This window comes from Amblyomma americanum, chromosome 1 (assembly GCF_052857255.1).
Source record: "Amblyomma americanum isolate KBUSLIRL-KWMA chromosome 1, ASM5285725v1, whole genome shotgun sequence".
NCBI classification, from domain to species: Eukaryota; Metazoa; Arthropoda; class Arachnida; order Ixodida; family Ixodidae; genus Amblyomma; species Amblyomma americanum.
Window position 1 is genome coordinate 37,901,209 of NC_135497.1, and position 22,229 is coordinate 37,923,437.

Here is a 22,229-nt window from a genome sequence, read left to right on the forward strand (position 1 = left end):
GGAAGCCCTGGAAGAAAAAGCACTAGCCACCTTCAATCCTGCACACAAAGTCTTCTACCACTACGTAGACGATTGCTTCTGCAATTTGAAGAAACAAGACGTCTCACGCTTCCTGGACAGCCTATAAACGCCCAGAATGCGCATATACAGTTCACCCTTGAACTTGAGAAAGACGGCTATTTGCCATTCCTGGATGTACTGGTTCGCAGGCATGAGGGCGCCCTCACCTTCTCGATCTATAGGAAGCCTACGCATACAGGTCGATACCTCAATTTTATGGCTTGTCATCCGGCTGGCCACAAGACGTCGGTGGTATCGTCTTTAATAACACGTGCCGTACGCATATGCTCAGATGAAAATTCATTGCAAAACGAGCCGAGGACGATTCACCGAGAACTGACTAATAACGGTTACCCTAGTCGCTTTGTCTACAATATTCAGAAGCGGATCTTACAAACACAAAGCAACAAGACATTCCAGGCGCGTGCTGCCATTCCTTACGTGCAGGGAATCAGCGAGGCACTACAGCGCGTGTTTTCTAAATATGACATGCGCCTTGCCCACATCCCGACCAGCAAGCTCCGTAACCAGCTCCTGAACGTGAAAGATAAACTGCCGATTGAAGCATTTCCAGGTGTCATCTACCAGATCCCATGTGCTGATTGCCCCCAGGTTTACATTGGCGAAACAGGAAAGTTCTCCAGAAGGCTTAACGACCTCAAACGTGACGTCAGAAATAATAATCACACGACGAACGCCATTGCCGAGCATGTGCAAGAGCATACTCATACGATTGACTGGGACCACGCCACTGTCATCGCGAAGGAAAGGAACGTGTCATCTCGGCGGCTGATGGAACCTGTAATCATCCAATCGACACCAGCTACCATGAACCGGGTGCAAGGAACCATGCCACCCATCTACGCACGCTCCTTGCGCCACGTGTTACGTATATAAGTCGCGACCATTTCTTGTCCCGCTCAGTGATCAAGGAACCCGTACGAGGTTCCGAAACGTCTTTGAATTTCATGACGTCGTCAGTGACCGCATTCCTTTTTCTTTGAGCAGCAAGGGCTCTCATTCAGCGAAGTCATGCACGCATGAGTATGAGAAGAGACTGTCTTGTAACTGTCGCAATTTCTCCGAAACAATCATATCTTTATCGCCAAGTGAAAATATGCTATGCCTATTGTGGGTGCACGCCGTTCACATTTTCGCCCATGCGTTTCAAAACAGCGACCTCCCAAAGAAAAGCACTGCGCAGAAACGAGCGAAGCTTCCGTCCGAGGAAAACGCTTCTTCACTGCCACTGCGGTGTGGATGCGGGACGTGGGCGCAGGTGAAGATATACAAGACGTTCATAACGCACTGAATTATGGAACAGGTTGATGCAGGGCGTTTAAAGCGATCTGTAAAAATCGTTGAGCAACCGGAGCAGCCTCCGCCGCGAGACTCAGAATGACACTCGTCGACCCAGTCAACGGGCCCGGCTCTCCACGAAGAGTTCAGCGCTTCGATTTCCCGGTCGGCTGCAGATTGTTTTTTTTTTTTGCAAATTTCATAATAGACGGAGTATAGACCTCCTGCATGTTTTCAAACAAACGAGGTGGCGCTGCAGTCGCTAGCGGGCTCACGGTATAGGCCACGGAGCGGGCGTCACGGGGAGGTCTTGAGCGCGGGTTGTCAAGGCTTGCAGGCGCGTTTTCAGTTTTTTCGACTCACAAGAGTGGTTCACTCATTGAACTCGGTAATTTCGCTCGAACTCGCATTTTCCACGTAAGGCGTGTTCCGGAAAATAGCTCGGCACTGAGGACTGTTTTCATTTCTTTTAAACAGCGCAAAAGACGCGGACGCAGAATGGATCCACACAGGACACACACAGCGCTGTTTACTCTCAACTATGTTTAGTCATGAAATTTACACGTATATATACAGATGGCTTGATACGCGACAGGTGCAAAACAAATACAGTGCACAAAAAGAGAGAGGAGGAAGAAAGAATGAATGCTAATCGCGTTTCGCGCGCTTATCCAAGTACGCCCGTTGTTTTCCTGATAGGGCAAGAAAAGTTGCGCTGAGGCAAAGGTCACCCAGAGCTAAAATCCTTTGAGCTTCAATTATTTCCCCCGTGGTTCGGTCCTTGCTTCTTTTGAAAACTCGGCACTTATCAAACATGGGTTTGCAGACTTTCTGATTTTCCTTTGTGCAATCGAAGCAGTCAAGCGGCAGGTTGCGGTGATTACAGTCAGTCAAATCCCGTTTGTGTTCCCTTAATCTCTCATTCAGGCAACGCCCTGTTTGTCCCGCGTGCATTTTGCCGCAAGGTAGTGAAAGTTCACAGTTCATAAAAGAAGCAAGCACCGAACCAGGGGGGAAATAATTGAAGCTCAAAGGATTTTAGCTCTGGGTGACCTTTGCCTCAGCGCACCTTCTCTTGCCCTATCAGGAAAAGAACGGGCGTACTTGGATAAGCGCGCGAAACGAGATTAGCATTCTTTCTTATCTTTTTTTTTGCGCACTGTATTCGTTTTCCACCTGTCGCGCATCAAGCCATCTGTATATATATACGAGTAAATTTCATAAATAATCATAGTTGAGAGTCAGCGCTGTGTGTGTCCTGTGTGTCCCTTCCGCGTCCGCGTTTTTTTTTTTTTGCGCTGTTTAAAAGAAGTATATGAACCACCAACTAGCCCGCACGTCTATACCCTTGCAACTGTTTTTGTGGCTGGGGGTAAACAGACAGCGTTGCTGCAGTTAATTTTACCCTAGACATTGAATAAAATCACCAGTCTTTGATAGAGTTTACTAGCCAGCACGACATTACTTCGGGTAGTGAGAAGCACCGTCTGCTGACACGCCTCTAGCGTGCAGTGCGTTGCCAGCTAACCCTGGACTTAATAGCTTAATCCCCAGCCTACCTCGTTCCAGTGCTTCAGCCGATAGTTTCTGTTAGTTTACCCACTTAACAAATGGGTTTCTGTGTGACTGAGGTGTTTGAAAGACGCAGCAGCTCGGGGCGCAAAACACCACTCGCCCGCAAAACTACGTGTCCCAGAAGCAGATAGGTGTGCACGCAACTGTTGCCGCGTGCTTTGTGGCATCCATTGTCGTACGGTGACAAAAACGACGACCATAAACAATGCAACCGGGGAAATTCCCGCCTGCGGTTGTTTTGTAGCAAACACGCGTCATGACCGCGCACAGCTTCATTAAGCAGCTTATGGGACATAATGCAATGAAAAGAGCCAAACGCGCTTACGTGGCTTTTTTGCACACGTTAAAGAATGCTGTTCGAAACGCTACCAACGTGACCGCAGAAAAGTGACAAAATGTAGCACACCTATGTAAGTGAATCAAATGTAATTATGGCATTCGAATTAAGAAATAATCCCAAGTAAATATTCAATGCAATGGACGCCCCCGCATATGTTCGTACAATTTTCACACTTTAAAATATGCCGTGCTATATTAACAAGAACGCATTACTTGATCGCGAGTGGTCCGTCCCTTGCACACCAAAACGACTTTGGGTGACAATTACGTGCGCAGCTAAACATGCGTTGTATTATTTTTTTTTTAACTTGCGCAGTGCGAACACCTTCCCCGCTACGAAATCTTTGCTGCTTGCACTGACTGGCAGAATAGGCCGACACCCAGACACCATTAGGCCACATTCTCACAGCCGGCCTCCTCAACGGCGCGGGGGCGACGGGGCCGAAAACCGTGGCAGCAACGGAGCGGCGCGGTGTTCTAATCCAAAGAGGCGCCGGTCACCGGCAAACCAGTTGTGGCGGGCGCTCGCTTCTCCCACGTGACTCTACGCCAGTGCCTTTTGTTTTCTTTCTCGCGCGTGGAAAAAAAAAACAGCGGCGGCGGCGAGGTCCGAAGGAGATGCCGAAGGTGCGGTGAAAGTCGTCTGCTGGCGCTACTTTGCCTGACTATTATCGCAGAGAAAACAATGCGATCTCGCAAGCGGTGGAGAAAGTTTGAAGTTAGTTGAATAACTTTGCGCAACTCCACAGTTTTTACAGCGAAACACCACGCGTACAGCGCCAAAACATATTTATACGAATATAGCAAGCTACTATTAAAGCGCTGCGCTCACTGCAGTCACATTATTCTGGCCAATATGAACAAACCGAACATATGTAAGGGGTAATGAACTCTGTTATCAATACAGGAATGGTTTGCCGGAGCTTGCTAGATTGGTCTTTATACCAACTATCCATGCTAAAACAGCGCGGAAAAAACACGACGACTCGTGTTTTTTTCCGCGCTGTTTTACCATGGATAATAGCAACCAACTTGCTCAGCTTTCCGTACTTCTAAATGTCTTTATACCAACGTTCTAGCAAAACAGTTTGGAGAATATTTTACCAGTATCGGCTAATACACATGCAAATTTTCAGATTTTTCTCAGCAGAACTCAATGAGTGTCTGAAACAGATAAATCCGTCATGCTAGTAGTAACATTCCATACCGGATCGTTTTGCTGACATTCCTGTCTGTTTTAATGCATTTTATTCTGATATGCGTCTTTGTGTGCAACCATGTCTATCGGAAATGCTTGTATGTTACAGTTGTGTATTTACCGTATGTGCTCGAACTTACCCAATGTTATGTTGAGTAAAGGGATGAATTTTTGCCCAACGTTTCTCACTCTCTCTCCATGTAAATAGAACAGGTGTCCAGCTAAATGTAATGACGTTTTTAACAATTGAAGGAGTGTCCTAGGCGCGTAAAATGGGTTCGGTACTGCTGAGGGTCGTGTGACCTACTCTGCAGTACCTATTCAAGGCAAAACTTGAGTTTGAGTCCGGTGTGCGTATATGACATTGAAGTGACCTTCGCACTTGGCGATTTCATAGCAGCAGCTTTAAGTGAGATGACAAGCATATTTTGACTGTGGCCAATGCGATGGTGTCTCCAAATTATACCCGGGTCGTTTCCGAAATGTTGCCCATCCCACCCCCGAAATTTGGCCTCCGTTGATTTGGACCAAAATCTATTTTCGGGCTAATTTCAATGTGCTCGATACGATGACAGTCTCTAAATTTGACCTAGGCCGATTTGGACCAACCATAACCAAGCGTCCAACCATATTAAACGTGAACCATAAGTGAGCGTGCCCGACACGATGACGACCTCCAAGTCTTGTCCGGGCCATTGCCAAAATGCTTTCGCTCGACCTTTGGTATAACCATGATTAAACCCTACCTAACTTTATTTTTCGCACTGCACATTCGATTAATAAGTTTAGACTGACTAGCTAGCTCTTTAAATATTAACTTCTTGTTCGCAGCAAGGTACCGTCCGAGTAATTTTTTTTTTCTTCAAGCTCTAAAATATAGCGCGAGAAATCCAAATACACAGCAGTGGTGCTACCTGAGCGCAACAGATGCATATTCAATTATCGTATGTCCCGCGCCCAGTGGAAACACAAAACTCATCGGAGACTCGTTTACGTGGAACGCCTCGTGTATTGTCAAATAAAATAAAACACCGTCATTCGCTCCCTGTTCCTTGGCAGCGGGCGCTTTTCGGGACGCAAGACGCGTGCATCTCCCGGCGGAGAAAAGAAAGAAAAAAAAGGGGGGGGGGGCTTCTTTTTTTTTGGAAGGGGGGGGGGGACCGGTCCAAAAACATCCCCCCTCCGTCGGCGCTCTATGAAAAAAAAAAGTGATTACGCTCTACTGCGTAACGAAAGCTGACCAAAACCGACAGACTTTGTGGATACCACGAAAATCGCAACGAACCCTGTGGTGTCACGTGACCGCTTCACTTGACGGTCTGCGGCAGGTAGGGCACCCGACGCAGTGACGCTAAACTGAACCGCGTGTCACTTGAAAAAGGCCTACACCCCATGTCTCAAAATCTGAGATCGGGAGACGAATGCTTGAAGCAGCTCGCATGCACGTAAGGCCAGTATATAGTTGGTCACGTGATAGCCAAAAAACACCGACCAAAGAGACTGCAGCTGAAAACGCAGCTTAATGTCTCCGGCTCTCTCGCAATTCCTCCGCCGTTCACTGCGAGGGACCCTGTATGTGTACAAAGCCCCCTTCCCGGCTGGGCTGATTGTGGGCGGGGCTACCGCGAACTTTCGCATTTTTTGTTTTTGCCTTATCTCTTCGATGTTCATGCGTCTCTTGTTTTTCACCAGGAATAACCACGAAGCGAATGTTTTTCGCGACTACAGAATGTGGAGATGCAATGAGTGGCGTCACTAACTACCAGGAAGAGTCTCGGAGCTCAGTGACATCGGGGATGGGGAATGAAACCGGCGCCGGACATCAACTGTTAAGCATGCAATGCTCTCATTTGCCACTCTGGGCAAATTCGGGCGAATGTCGTCCGGAAACAGAGGCGACACTGAGGCGGAACCGTTCCGAAACTTTCTAACCTGAATGCAGAGAAAATCCCAAGCGGGATTCGAACCAGCGCCGGCGCAGGCACGACCGACCGTCGCTGTGCAATGCAGCCAGCTTTGGACACGGCCTAAGCCGAGTGCCGACCCCTAACAGCGCAACGAAGAACACGCCAGACGGTGTGTTTCAACTGTATGCGCTGGAGAAAGAACCAGGAAAGTGGAAACCGAGGAGACACTCACTCGGCTACAACACATTCAGAATCAGGCTGGGACTAAGCTAACAACCCGCCGCGGTGGCTCAGTGGTTAGGGCGCTCGACTACTGATCCGGAGTTCCCGGGTTCGAACCCGACCACGGCGGCTGCGCTTTTATGGAGGAAAAACGCTAAGGCGCCCGTGTGCTGTGCGATGTCAGTGCACGTTAAAGATCCCCAGGTGGTCGAAATTATTCCGGAGCCCTCCACTATAGCACCTCTTTCTTCCTTTATTCTTTCAGTCCCTCCTTTATCCCTTCCCTTACGGCGCGGTTCAGGTGTCCAACGGTATATGAGACAGATACTGCGCCATTTCCTTTCCCCCCAAAAACCAATTATTATTATTATTAACCTAACAAATTCTTGCAGTGTTAGACAGCTTAGAAATTGTACACACAAGAATAAGACAACAAATCCAACATGAGGGCAAAGCAGTCTTCCTTACAAAAGTTATTTCTATAATTCAACAAAGGCACCTAATTCATATTTTGCACCGCAGCAGTGGCCTAGTCGACTGAGCATCCGCCTCGCACGCGGGAGGTGCGGGGTTCGATCCCCAGTGCCGCCGGGTACCCACTTGTGATACAATGGGTACAAGCTTTCCCCTGGTCTGGTGCTCGGCTAGTAAGGGCTGATATGCTTGGAAGATGGGTCTTCGACCCCCCCCTCCCCCCCCCCCCCCCCCGCCACCTTGAGTAATCGAAAAATACCTTGTGCCATGGCGCTCTTTGGCCATAGATGCTCTTGCGCAATAAAAATCCGCCATCATCATGAACCCGCCGGCGCTAAAGCACGCTATTCCCCTGGGCGAAAGGCGGCTGACAGAGAGTAAAGCAGCCGAATACCGAAGCGCCACCCCGTGTGTTACCTCCATCTATCCTGTTATGCATTTCACGCTTGCTCTCGATGACGACGCGCCCGCAGCAGAGAAGCCGCAGACGCTCTCCTGTGGCTTAACTGCATCACGTGTGAAAGACGAGCCTAGACGTTTAAAAACCCATTCCCGCGGAGTAAAAGACAGAAACTGCCATATAATAATTACCGCACACGTGAGCAGTTTTAGTTGAGAAACGGAACGAGCCGTCGACACAGCGTTTCGATACCGCGTATACAGCGTGGGTTGCATCTTTTACGAAGTCGAGAGCAACATTTCCTCCACCGTACGTGAATTCGGTCTTTTTTTGTTTTTGTTATAAGTGTCCGCAAAGCTGAGAATTTAGCACTGCGTGCACATCGCCACAAATACGCAGCGAAGATATAGCGAGTGCCCGATACCAGCCTTCCCTGTCTCGATAAAGGAATTGATCTGCCTTTGTTCGCAGACGCAGCGCTGTTCAGTGCTTAGTTTTCAAAGCCTTCTTGGAAAGCGAAACACTGCACGAGAAAGGGACTTCTTTGTCATTGCATTGCATACACTACTTGCGCGCATTAACATACGAAGGGTATTGTTTTTATTTTTCGAAACGTGCCAAATCCATCTAAAGGCAAACTGAAAAAAAAAAAAACGCGAAATTTTGTTATCCGCACAAACCGTAACGCTATGAGAGTTGTTATACCATATGCTTCACACGATAGTTAGTTATGCAAAAGCAGGGTGTGGTAACTCACTTTCAAACAGCGACAGAATCAGTCGCAAAAAAAAAAATTATCTTGTGCGCAATTAATATCTACATACCTTCCATGCCTTCGTCGCTTGTGTTCACGTATAAAGCTGCTACGACGGATCAATAACACGCACGTACCTGGCGCTATGGGTCCGACGAGTCGTTGAAGCTGCTCATACCAGTTTTTGGAGAGCAAGACAAGAGAGAGTATTACTATATCATAGTCACCACTCACCAGTGGGGGTGACGCAGCGTTGCGGGCCGAACACTATAAAGTTTCGGTTTCGTTTATGAGAAAAAAAATTCGTTTCGCAGCGCCGCGGTGGCTCAGTGGTTAGGGCGCTCGACTACTGATCCGGAGTTCCCGGGTTCGAACCCGACCGCGGCGGCTGCGTTTTTATGGAGGAAAAACGCCAAGGCGCCCGTGTGCTGTGCGATGTCAGTGCACGTTAAAGATCCCCAGGCTGTCGAAGTTATTCCGGAGCCCTCCACTACGGCACCTCTTCCTTCCTTTCTGCTTTCACTCCCTCCCTTGTCCCTTCCCTTACGGCGCGGTTCAGGTGTCCAACGATATATGCGACAGATACTGCGCCATTTCCTTTCCCCAAAAACCAATTATTATTGTTATTACGTCCATTTGTGCAGGGTAACCACGCGGGCTGAGCGCTGTTCTGTGTAATTCTTCTTGAGCTCCCGTTTCCATTGCTGGCTACACTATGCCCGGCTATTTCTGCGCACGGATAAAACAGTGACTCTGTTCTGCGACAGCTGCGCACTCTAAACATGCCAAATGCGTCAATGGTCAAGTTGCGCGCGCCAAACGAGCTTTCATTCGGCGTTTCGCGGCGGGACATCGTACACGCTCAGCGGGCAAACTGTGTGCTTAGGACAGGGCGGCGGGCTTCTCGGCAGCTTATTCGTTCAACGAAACCCAACTTAATTCAGGGCAAGTCCACAAAGAGCTATTTTACTGCCGCGATCATCTCAGCCAGTGCGAGTAATGTAACAGTATTGATAAGTTCATTTCACCACCGCAATGCCACAACGTGGTGGCAGGGTGCCCATAGCAAAAGCTGCCTCTTGGAAAGCTTGATTCGGCCACGGACGCCTAGCCGCTAACCTGCAGCAAAACAGTGGGTCACAATTACTACACATACGTGTGTTATACAATATGCATCACGACAGGCACTTCCCGCCAGTGAGCTCCTGCTCTCAGACTCACATGAGCAAAGCGGCCGGGCTGTGTGGAGGGGTCAGTTGTGCAAGATGGCGGAGACGATGAGAGAGAGAGAGAGAGGGGGGGGGGGGGGGGGGGGGCGAAGACTACAGCCGAAGACCCTCGTCGGTCGCGGCCTCTGGAAGGCGTTTATGTACGCCGATACCATCGCCCGTTAGCCTCGCCTCCTGTCCTGGATTTTAGCGCTGTTTTGCACAGGGTTTGCACAGGGTTTGCACAAAGGGAAGCCGACGCCGGGGCAGAATCTGCGAGCTTGGCTGATCCCCGCTTTGGATGGCGCAGACGAATGCAAATCGTTTTTTTTTTTTTTTGCTGCGTTACTACGGCTGCGCCTATGGTTCAAAGCACGCGCTGCATCGCAGTAGATCAGCGGCCACGGCGGGCTATACGAAGCGTCAAGAAGTGAGACAGTCGGACTAAGGAACAGACGAACATGGCTCTTCGTCTTACTGTGTGTGTGCCTGTTCACTTCCTTATCTTGGATTCGAATCTATTCAGCGGCCCCTGGGAACTTGTTCAGCTGCCCAAAGCGCCAGCGCGAGAGTTCGTGCCGAATCTCACTAACATATTGTTCTTTTAAAGTGGTTTTTTTTTGTTTTTTCAGGGCGGCATACGCACGCTTCGGGCGTGTTTCGTTCTAGATAAGGCAAAGCCACGCCTTATTGTAGACGGCTTCGCAGCCTGCAGAGGGTTTTTTTACACGGCTTGTGCGTGTTTGAGGATCGGCGTGCCACGTTTCATGCACAATCTCGTACAAGCAGGCGTAGGAACAAATGTTACAGTGAGCTCCATTCGCGTTCCTTGTTCTCGAAGCTTTGAATGCACATTTCATGGGAGTGCCATTTTCAGTAGCCCATAATGTGAATGGTAGGTGACGCGATTCTTCACTGTGGAATGAATCTTAACTTCGAACATTGAATTTAAATGAATGCTGTGGGCTTTTCGTAACATTTTTTTTTGTGTGCCAGAGGTGGTCAAACGTACACCCAGAACTTTGTCGGTGGTGCCAAAGAATGTAAACAAATAAAGACGGGAATCGCTGGTTGTGGTGGACACACGACGCCGCGACGATGAAGCGGCGGGCGTCCGGTCGTTAAGGTAAGTAACAACCAGCAAGCCCACCCACCCACCCACCCACCCACTCAGAAGACATGCAAATTACACTCTGGTGTTTATTTTGTACCTACGGATATTATTAACTACATGTAAACATGTAGGTGAGAACCGAGAACGAGGTCGCATTTTTCCGCGGACAGTTTTCTGGAGGCAACTGCGCCTTGTTCGGTCAGTTCGTCCGTAGGTTGTGTAAGGAATGCACGTAAAAATTCAGGGTGGCACTTTGCTGACCTAAAGTGCGGTGAGCCGAAAGCCTTTAGCGCGGTGTTGCTGCTTGTGTCACTGAAGTGTGGTTAAGGTGTTAATTAAGTACACAATTGTTTGTGAATCTTAAATGATGGAGACGCTGGGGGGAATTTGGGAGGCATCCATCTGATTCCACGCCTTTCTGCAAACACTCTCCAGCGTCCTAGACAAGGAGAACTACATATGCGTTGGCAGGAAGTGTAGCGTCGTCGTAAGCACGCTCAGTTGCGAAACGGAAGGATGGCGGTTCGAATCCCATCGTGCAGAAATATTTTTTCTTACCGAGTTGGAGAGTGTCACGGACGGACGGACACCGCAAGTATGAGCCATTAAATGCTTTCGCCTTAATATATGTAAGGCAGATATGATACAATTATTTCCAGTCGATTGTACTCGAAAGAAATCGTTACATCACCCTGTGCCGTCCCGCAAGAATAACGCACACCTGCCGCCATAAGGACTGTCACAACTGAGACAGTTAGGCAATACTGTTCGCGCTTCAAATGTGCCCCTTATGTATCCAGCAATGTTTATTAACGGCGCCTCGTATTTACACACGCCCTCCGGGCGAATCACCATTTTGGAAATAGGTCTGATGCCTGACAAGAGTATCTTTTGCTTGCCAAAGGTATGTACATGTATAGACGGTTTACGGAGAGCAGTTCGCACCGTGCACAATAGGTGGCGCCACTGGGGCGGTCGACATTTCTGGTCTTCGGAGCCTCTGTTAACAGCATTGGTGTGCAGTGCGAACCGGCGCCTTTAACAGCGCTTCTTTGGTACAAATGTCAAGTTTTAAAGAAACGTGCAGGGAAGCAGAGCTAATGTTCCTGTGGTCGGCTGGGAGAAAAACTGACGACGCTGTTTGCGTATGGGGGGGCACAGGCCTCCGTTTTTCTTAGAGCTGTCTCGCAAGCTCGCATCCTGATTTCGGTGAAGACATAACGTCTGTGAGTTGTACCGAAAAAAATACAAAAATATCAAATCACAAGCCCCAAGGGAAAGCGTATTCCAGTGCTAGCATTAGCTTCGAGACCGAGCTGGCAATCTTGATCACGGCAGTAAAATGCGCTCGGCGTATTGTCACATCATTATTGTCGTAGGGCGTTAAAAATAGTTATTGTGGTAATTAGCGAGAACAAATTCACAAAGAAGTCATCGTGCGGAGAAAGCAGATCGGTGTGTGCATGCCTGTAAATATGCATGCACAAAGCCAAAGCTCTCAAGGGCACTGACTGAAGACATCGAATGCGTGTAGAACTACGCATATGCACGGGACAGTGGTGAGGTTTCGTATGATAACATTTTATATATTTCAGCTGATTTCCAGCCGACTTGATCTGCGGGTCGTAAACCCCGGTGCGTTTTTCAGCCTTACTTTCACCAGAGCAAAGCAGAACGCCGCTTAAACTGGCCACTGAATAGCGTGCGGAGCCTTCCTTTGGAAGCCAGAACGGTAGCGGAAGGTAAAATCATACATTGACTATTATCCCACGACCACACGTGTGTGCCCGTTTAGTTGCAAATCCTGTATACAGCGTTAATTATTAAGCGGCGAACATTTTTAAGCTTGTGCGGATTATCCTCCCCTTCGGAAAGAGCACTGAGCCATAAAAAGCAAGCTTGCAAAAAATACTGCGGTTTTCACCTCTGCAGTTTGGCAATTAACTATGTGGTGCTTAAAGAACGTTAGGCGCTGAATTGATTTAAAAAAAGAAGAGTAGAAAGAGACAAGCAAATACGGTGGCTCGTATCCACAGCCCCGTTAATACCGAGCCCCTATACATTTAACGCAGGAATGCATTTAACAGCTCGTCCGTGCGCACCGTGGGAAAGCGACTATTTTCGACTTGGCCACTGCTGCCGTTTACTGCCGTAGTTGAAAGGAGTGTCGCAGCTCAACAGGTGGCCCCTGTCGCCTGGCATAGGAGCTTACGGAAAGGGCACTTCCTAATTCTGGCGCTAATTTCGTACGCACCGAAGCACAATTAAGGAGGAAGGCAACGATTTATGTAAAAGATGCCGCACGAGAGACCCGCATACGGATGCACAATATCCTCGCGACATGACCAAAGAGAGACTTCTCAGTTCGCTCTCCGGAAATCAGGGCAGAATTCCCCTTGGCCTCCAGCCGGGCTTTCATTAGAGTTTTCCCTCCTCCTAGAGGCCCTTGAACTGTGCGATGCCAGTGCGCGTTTAGGAAACCCCGGCGGTCGAAATTTCCGGAGCCCTCCACTACGGCGTCCCTCATAGCCTGAGTCGCTTTATGACGTCAAACCACCATAAACCATACACCAAACCAGAGTGTTCCCTCCCACACTCGCACGTGCTTGGAGTGCGTATACATTTGTCTCTCGGTGCGTGATAGTTTGTGTCTGGTTGGCTCGTCGCGTGCAACAAATGCTTGCACCGAGAAGCCGACAACAGGCGATGTTCTTAAGCTACGTCCTCGGGTTCCGGCGCGTCAGGTGTTCACAGGCTCGCGTGACCAACACCTGCGTGTCCCTGGCGTCACGACGCGCTCGGCGCAGTTCCAAGCAGAAACTGCTGCTAACAAACAAATGGCGGCCGCAACTCTACGTACCACCACTACTGAGCCAATATTTCGCCGCTTATTTCCCCGACCGGGAGCACACCTCTCTCCTGCCCGACCACTTCGTTTGTTTAGCTGAGGATGCGAGACACTGGTCGCCAAGCTGTCCCGGGGAAAAAGCCCACACTGCACTGGCTCGCTCCCTCACCACACAGGGTATGAAACATCACCGGCTTCAAGTGATTGCATTTCCCACACGTTTCAAGCGCCAGCCGAACGCTACACGTACGGCTCGATTGAGCACAGACAAAATTTGTTCTCAGATCAACACGCACGAAGCGAGAAAACGCGTCTCCTTCATTTCACGTTGAAACCTAATCCTGTACGAATTTTTTTTTTTCCGCAGGCAACGCACAGAGGTTGAAGGCCCACAGTGCAGCTCCTTCGTTTCGCGTCCGCCGGGAGGGCCGTGATGAGGAGGGCCGTTGCCGTGGCAACACGCGGCAGCAGCCAAGGCGCGCGTGCTGCCATCGACCAGCGCGCTCCCTGCCGCGTGACGTCACCGCCTCCAGAGTCCAGCCGCCCAGCGCGCGAGCCTCCCTGACACACACACACCTTTCAGGCACTGACTAAGCACACGAACGCCTAAGCTTCCCAGTGCACAAGCACGGCAGCAGCCATGCAGAGCCCGCCTCCAAAGCGTGAGTGCAAGCACGGAGCACTGTCGACCAGCGATGGCTACACGGTTGGGGACAGACTAGAAGTACAGAACAAGCGCAGAACAAGTGCAGAACAAGTGCAGAGCAAGCCAACACCAGGGGTCAGGTGGGCTGAGAACTCAGATCGTCTGACTCGGCCAATGTGACCACGCTATATTTGGTATGACGGCGTCAGCACTGCGAGCGAAAAATCACACGGTCCTCCTTCCACCTGGGTCACGTGACATTGAGACGTCATCACAACTTGCCCGCCGTGACAATTAAACGATTGGTCTAGACAGGTTGCTCCAGGAGATCAACCCGGGTCTCACAGGCCGCACCAGTTGCTGTGCTTGAAACAGCCACCTACAGAGCAAGTGGCGCACCGCTTAACAGCTGGATCCACTGCGCCAGTAGTGGTATGAGGTCTCCCAGCGATCTATGAGTATAGTATAGAATGACCAATTCCGCGTATATGGGCATGTGGACAGAGGCACCAGAGGAGCACTGATCTAAAGGTAACTTAAGGTAACTTAAGCATTATGCCGCCGCGGTGGCGCAGTGGTTATGGCGCTCGGCCGCTGACCCAAACGACGCGGGTTCGATCCCGGCCGCGGCGGTCGAATTTCAATGGAAGCGAAGTTCTAGACGCGCGTGTACTGTGCGACGTCAGTGCACGTTGAAGAACCCCAGGTGGTCGAAATTTCCGGAGCCATTCACTACGGCGTCTCTCATAGCCTGAGTCGCTTTGGGACGTTAAACCTCTATAAACCAAAGTTTAGCGTTATGTGACAGTGAGAGAACAGTGTCCGTGTGTGCGAAGTGATACGCAAAGAGGACCCCAGGCGTCTGGAGGGACCCATTAATACTGTCGCGTCCACACCCTTAAGGCGGAGCTTAAGTGTCCCATCAACTTTCTTTGGCTCGCCGACAGCCTCAGGCAGACGAATTTAATGCATTACAGGGGTGGAGGATTCCATTCAGCGTTGTACAGGCCGCGATCCAAGCACGCTACGTTGTTTCACAAGCCCGCAAAACAGGGCTGCAAGTAGCAAGAGCGCAACCCCTTCAGCAGGCTCCTGACAATTTCCACGGGCCCCGCGCGCCCAGTGTTTACCTTTTCTGCTCACCGCGCAGGCTTTATTCCATCTAGCTTACTAGACGAAGTGCAATCAGCATTCGCCGAGGCATTTCTGAGTCTCGCGGGCTGCATTCCCAGGGGGCAAGCCTGGGCGGGTGGAAATTAGGCGGAGCCCTCCAGATAATGCGGCCTGCCCCACACATCGCCCGGGTGGCACACAAAAACAACAACAAAAATCTTGGCAGTGTTGCCACTGCACAAATAATCCACTCACTAATTAACCCACCTATGTCGTTACTACCGCCTCATTCACGCTACAGCAAACCACAACGTTCTCATCAGACGCCAGCTGGGACGTTGGACGCGACAGGGCGCCACCCAACAGAAACAACGCGATGATTTGGAAGCCTGCCGTTCACAAGCGACCGACGCCTCTCCACATTACACAGCCGTCGTGAGAGAGAGAGCAGGTTGCAGTGCGGTGACAGCCGCGGAGGTGGCGCGACCTTCGATGGGGAGCAGAAGAAAGGTCGCCACTGTCAAGATGTCCCGGCTAATGCCGCGCACTTTGCGCGCCGCCACCGAGAAGGCATCAGCCAAGTGCGCACCATTTCATCTCCATCCGCCGACACATGTGCGCCGATTGTTTCCTAGCCCCCGCCAAAGTCTCCCGCGGCCGATGACGTCACAATTGTCCCCGCGAGCGATGTCAGCAACCTTCGCGCCGCTTTTTCAGGCGGCATATTTCTTAGAAAATGCGCAGGCTTCGTGCGGACGCCCGGGAGTGCACAATGTGCGCCCTCTTTCGCCGGGCCCGTGCACAGAGGGGCTGTGTACGGCTTTGTTACTGCAGTATCACCAGAGGCATTCATTCTTGGATGAGAAAAAAATTAACTTGCATTTACCTCAGGTGAGAAAAATTACGAACGATAATGGTTTTCTTACTTTTCGGAGTGCCCAGGCGAGAAATTTCACACAGGAAAACCATACCGAACCACATTTATACATGGGGACCACCCCGAGTCTCGGGCTGGGGCTTGGGCCACAGAATGCGGCGCGTGCACTGCTCTACAGTCAGATACAACTCAAGTCAGCAGTGAAGTTCCGCCCACATTCGGGGCCGCCACGCAGAATTCCTTAGACCGTATTGTTACAGCTTTTCTCGCAACCTAGAAAAGAAGCTAATCACGAGACGAAGTTATAAGGGCAAGAATTGCGACTCGTTTGGTATAGTCACACCGGCTAAAAAAGGCCGCTCTCCGCTCCATCCAAAACCATACCATACCCCTTGGCACGATCTCTATGAGGCTTTTGTCGCCCTACGCCTAGCCACTCTGAAGTGGATCGCTGGTGATTCGGGGATCGCCGCAAATAAACTGCCCGCGACTTTCATAACCGAGCTCCGGTGATCCCAAGGGCCAGCCCACCAACGAGTGACGAGGCATGCGCTCTCAAAAGCGCCCACAAAGAATACTATACGCAGCTTAGGGAATATTTCACTCGTCTTTCAGCGCCCCACCCCAAACTCACTATCCCTCAAACCCGAGTACTCCGAAAAATTCAAACAAGTGACCTCATCTCCAAACTGCCCGTCACAACGCGAATCTTGAACACTGCATTCTATATTCTGTCCCACCGCCATACAATGCCCACCTGTCTCCTGGCGTGCCTGGCTGGGGTGTTCTTCACCGGAGGGCCAACTGGCCTTGATACGTACGGCCGCCGACCAAGTTCTTTGCTGTACTACTTAAAAAGCTTCGTTAACAGTTGTGTTTAGTCAGCGGAGTAATACAGGACCCACTCTTACCAACTGTTGATTTTTTTTTAAGTTGCATCTTACTAGAGTATTCATTAGCTCGTATTTGAGAGAATTTAGCCCCCACTGAACAATGCCAAACGGCTGCAAAGCACATGAACGCGCACGGCGTACTTCCCGCGTACACTCGGACCAGGGTTCAGTCAGGGGTTAAGACTCCGGAAGGTAGGTCGCCTGTTACGGTAAAGGCCTCTGTTCATCCGCCGAACTCAGCCAGGCGCCACAGGTAGCGGGTGGGGGATGAGGTAAACAAGGTGAGGTTTGGGCAGTATTCGCATGTGAGAAGCACACGTCTGCGATCTGATGAGAAGCCAGACAAATAAAGCCTGAGCAGGGTTTGAAGGATTCGGGATTGTTCCGAGGTGCGGAGAATTGCGAACACATGCAGACCGGATAAATCCGTGACCACTTTCCAGAAGTCTCGCACGGCGTCCGTCCTAGGAGGCAACTGCGGAAGCTCCGGTGACTTTTCAGAGCCACAAGTATCAAGCCTGGCCTGGGGTGATTACGCGCCATGGCGTCCAGCCTGACATCACCGCGAGGTGGTCGTTTTGTCTGCCCCTTGGGCCAAAGAGCATGATGCATCGATACACACATTCATCAGCCAAGTAAGAACGTTGCACACAGTGTTCCTTTAAAGGGGCAGACTCAAGTTGGCCTGTGGTGCAGCTCGTCTGTACCCTGGATTTTAATTAAAAGCTCACCCAAGCAAGGGGGGTCAATAAACGCCGTTGACCCGCTTGCCTACATTCTACAGCATGTACGGCAGTTGACGGCATTCTCATGACAAAAAGACCAGTTTAAAACTGAAAACGGGGATTTCATAAGCTAGAACACCCCCCAAAAATGAAACTTCACCGCCACCCATTTAGAAAAGGCGATCACGTCGCAGACGTGTAGAAGTTTGAATCGAGTGGTGAGCATGATTTTGATGATTATGGATTTTTATGGCGCAAGGGTATACTTTGACCAAAGAGCGCCATGACACAATGTATTTTTCTTTTTACTCAAGGCGGGGTCAAAGACCCATTTCCCGAGCACCAGACTAGGGTAAAGCTTGTGCCCATTGTATCACCGGTGGGTAGCCGGCGGCACTGGGGATCGAACCCCGCACCTCCCGCATGCGAGGCGGATGCTCGAACCACTAGGCCACTGCTGCGGTTCGCATGATTTTAAAATGCGTCTGCTGCTGCCGGACAAACATCAACATACTCAGAAAGAGCCAATGAATCGATCTTTGCCAAGAACAAAAATCGGATGGAGCTGTGTCCCTTTAGTGTTACGCACTATGCCAATACACATCACCAAGTTCAATAACCATCTCAACATCGTATGCGAGCAGCCTATCACGCATACCGGGCTACCTTACCTCACTGCTGGGCTGGTTACTGTGTCATACTTGGCCGTGTTTGCAGCCCCGCGCAGACACACAGGGCAGCTTAATAATCCGGAGCGGACCCGCAGACTTGCCACGCCTTTAAGTACGGCCATTGATCTCGGGCCGAGTGCGACGTCCCATCCCACCGCAAATTGCAACGAAACCAAACTGAGCCGGGCGGAGAGCAAACCACACGCACAATCGGTAAGAGTCGTGGTTTTGAGGAAAGCTTTCGGTGCTACTTCCTGCTCGCGTTTCCGCTCACTTCCGCGTCGCCGTGCTGCTGTTTCAGCAGCGAAATACCCCCGCTGTGGGCCTGCCTGGCCCCTGCTTTAAGATGAAAAGAAAAAAAAAATGGAGAGAGAATACAGCAGCACGCGTGGGCCGCTTTCCATTAACGCGGTCCACAGCTGCTCCCGCATTTCGTACCCCGCTGGTGCCGCCGGGCGAACGCGAGCGGCCTTTTCCACGAGAGTTTTCGATCGCCTCCGAGTCCGCGCGCAGGGGAGAAATTCGCCAAAACCAGCCCCCTCTCCGCTCGATTATGCAGACACAAAGGCGCAGCTTAATCCGCCCGTTATGCGCCACCCCGCCGTGGTCGACCCTGCCCAAAGGCTTGCGTCACGTCAGCTGCCGGAACACGATTATGCTGAGGCGGCCGCTCGAGGCTCGGTACGTCATGCCAGTGGCACAAAAGGAGTCCTACCACCCGCGAGTCACGTACTCGCTCCGAGAGCATGCGCCAGCAGCAAACACGCGCGCCGGATGCGATATCTGTGCGCGGCAAACCTGAAAGTTGCTGGTCTGCCGCAATGCAAGCAGAAAACACGCTTCAGGAAGGCAGTGCGCTGTACAACAATATGCGCCATTCGCACGAGAAAAGGTAAGCAGCGCCAGAGAACGTCTCCACGTACACAAACGTCACTGACAGAAGTTATCTCATATTAGTACGTCCCGCATATAAGTGGCCCTGCAAGATGCCAAATTTGAACATACCTGAGAGGCGTGACCTCAAAGCAGACGGCTCCGGGCCCACTGGGGCAGAACCTAGCGTAATCAAGTGACCCGTAACCGAGAGTACAGACGTCGCGGAAGAGCGTGACAAGCGCTGTCGACGCCAGAGCCAAGACAGAGGAACAGGGCCCGGCGCATCCCCGCACAAAGCGGCATCCCAGCCCAGCTAAACAAAGGCCACCCCCCAGCAGGCTGGGGGCGAGTCCAGCGGGCGAGAGTCAAAACGAGGGGGTCCGATCGAGGCGTGCCCCCGGCGGGGCTTCGGACGGGTCGCAAGGTGCGGGGATGCCCGCGCGCGACCCCGGGAAGCCCCGTTTGTCATGAGCGCGCGTGAGCTGCCAGCCAACTGCGCATCCCGGGCGCGAACCAACGGGGCCCCCGCCCTGGCCGACCGCAGTGTGGGAAGCGGCTGGCATCCGACAGATAACGGCAGGTCAGCCGGCGGATGCCAGCCGCCCCGGCAGACAGCTGACAAAGGCCCTCACCTGGAGGCAGGCCTGCGGGTCTGGAGAGAATCCGTGGTGCGAAACGGGCGGCCCCGGCGACGGCAGCAGCGGCGGGCTGTGCCGGGGCGGCTTTGGAAGCAAGTAGCGCGACACGGTGCTGGCCGCACTCTCCTTGTGCTGAGGGCTGGCCACAGACATCGCTGATGCGGCGAACACGGCGACGAAGCCGACGGCCGCCCTATGCGCCCGCCGCGGCCTCTCGCACTCCGACGACAAACAGCAGCAGCCGCCGCCGGCGGCGCTTGCGAGGGCCTTCCCATTGCGCGCCGAGGGGAAGCCGGCAGTTGGCCATGGCGGCCGCCCCGTGGACCGGCCTTGCAGGGCCACTAGGCCATTACGAGAGCGCTCGGTCACTGGGCTGGCCTCACATGTGGGCCAGCAGCTCCCGTGGCTTTCCCCGTGGGCAAACGCTTGTGCCAGCGGCCATAGTGGCAGCTGCCTCCGAGCGGCTCCTTTTGCCGCCCGCGCGCGCACTGCAACGTTTTCAATCGGGTACAAAACGCGCACGGATGTACCACATGCTAGCTTCGTGAAAGTGGCCGTTGGCTCTGTACGCGCTTGTCTTGTCACGCTTAAATCGTGGGCAGTGGGGCGATCAAGTTGGCACGCTGTGCGCACCACTCCTGTAGCTTCTCTGTAAGGCACCTTTGTGTTTACACCGAAGCGTGAACGCACTCTCCAGGTATCCAGCAAGCTACTCAATTCAAATTCCCCGACTTTTCCATGTTTTTTTTTTCTGACTTTTCCTTGTTTCCCCTGACTATTTCAGTCAAAATTCCCTGACTGCAGAATATGCTTGAAAACATATATTGGCCGATGATAACGGAAAGTATACATGATCTACTCGCAGCAAGAAAAAAAATAATAAAAATCAATTGAAACTGCAAAAGCGGCATTTAAAGCAGATTTGCTTTTGCTGTTAGAGAGAGCTGATTTCTTCATGAAGGAAGTCCAGGTTAAAATTGCGACTTCTATAACAATCGTTGCTTCTTATTTTCTAGCTCCTTATTATGGCTGGCTGTCCTTTTGCTAATTCTTCCAAGCATCTGGTATTTCCGCTAAGCATGTGTGAATGTCAAATTTATCACTTTGAAGTCGAGAACAGTAACAAAAATTTGCTGCAAATACAACTGAATATTCTCGAGTAGTTCAAATGATCAAAATAGTTGAAACTGAAAGACAAACGTGTTACCAAAAATGTAAGGACGAAAACAAAATCACGGTCGATTTGCGTAGTTAGGCCAGGTGCGCTAGCAGTTCGGTTTGCCCTTCAGTTCCGGTGTTCAGCTCACGTTTTCACGGAAGGCAGTTGTTCAGATAGCGATTATGGGCTAATTCCCATTTATTTATTTATTTCAGGATACTGCAGGCCACTGCTTGGCCCAAGCAGGAATGAATTTACATTGTTACATAACCCAAAGAATAAAATTATACAATATTAGCAGCACACGGACACAAAACATACATATAAACAATATTAACAGGTAAGTGGACGATGTTACGAATCACAAAAATTTTTGTGAGGAAAAAACATGCCGGTAGCCAATTCCAATCTTGCACTGTTCTAGGGGGAAAAGAAGACTGTATTTAAGACTGTTAGTTTTGGCGAAAAGGGCAGGAAGTGAATGCTCATGAACGCTCCGAGTCCTTCTCACTAGAGGACGCTTAATGCACTCAGGAAGCCTGAGTTTATTTTTTCCTCTTAAACTATTAAATATATGCAGAAGGTCCTTCTCTACTTTACATGTATCGATCCCTGGGAGTCCTCCTACCACTCCTGACGCAGGGGTGCAGCAGTCAAGCGCTCCTATTGCAGGTGCTGCCATCGATGGGATTTGGGTTGGGTTGCTCTCTCCGAGCAGCCTCTCACGATTAAATGAGCTGCCGCCTGACACGGTGGGTAGGATGCCAGGTATTTTATTCATTTATTTATTTATCTGAATCTCAATGATCCCACGTGGGACATCACATGAGGAGCGGGCGTATGAATGGCGGTTGACATTGACTGTTCCGTGATAATCATGAAGATGGCATGGCTTCCTCAAAGGCGGTCTTGAAATGGGCAGGATCAGGGATTAGCGCTAAGCCGCAGGGAAGATAATTCCAGTCGTGATCCGTGTGCACAAAAAAACGACTCTTGGAATGTGACAGTGCAGGCACGATGCGGGATGGCCTGTGCGGGGTGTTCGACGCGCTGGTTGAATGACCTTGCTGTCACGGGGTGAACGATGAAAAAACAAAAAACCTGCGATAAAGGCAGAGGCGTGAAATTCGGCGACGGGAAGCGAGAGGGGAAAGTGGCAGCTGAAATTTTAAGGTAGATATGCTAGAGTATCGTGAGTATATTTTGAAAGGATGAAGTGAGTGGCACGATTTG

At 50.9% G+C, this 22,229-nt stretch overlaps 1 protein-coding gene across 1 annotated transcript in view; it reads right to left on the minus strand.

The window, feature by feature from the left end:
- The window catches only part of LOC144112665 (uncharacterized), a 132,416-nt gene extending 112,353 nt beyond the window's left edge, over window positions 1-20,063 (minus strand). Inside the window, exon 1 of the mRNA XM_077645477.1 lies at window positions 19,832-20,063. Coding sequence (XP_077501603.1) covers window positions 19,832-19,990 — 159 coding nt within the window. The 5' untranslated portion in view covers window positions 19,991-20,063. The remainder of the gene's footprint in view (window positions 1-19,831) is intronic.
- Window positions 20,064-22,229: the final 2,166 nt, after the last annotated feature.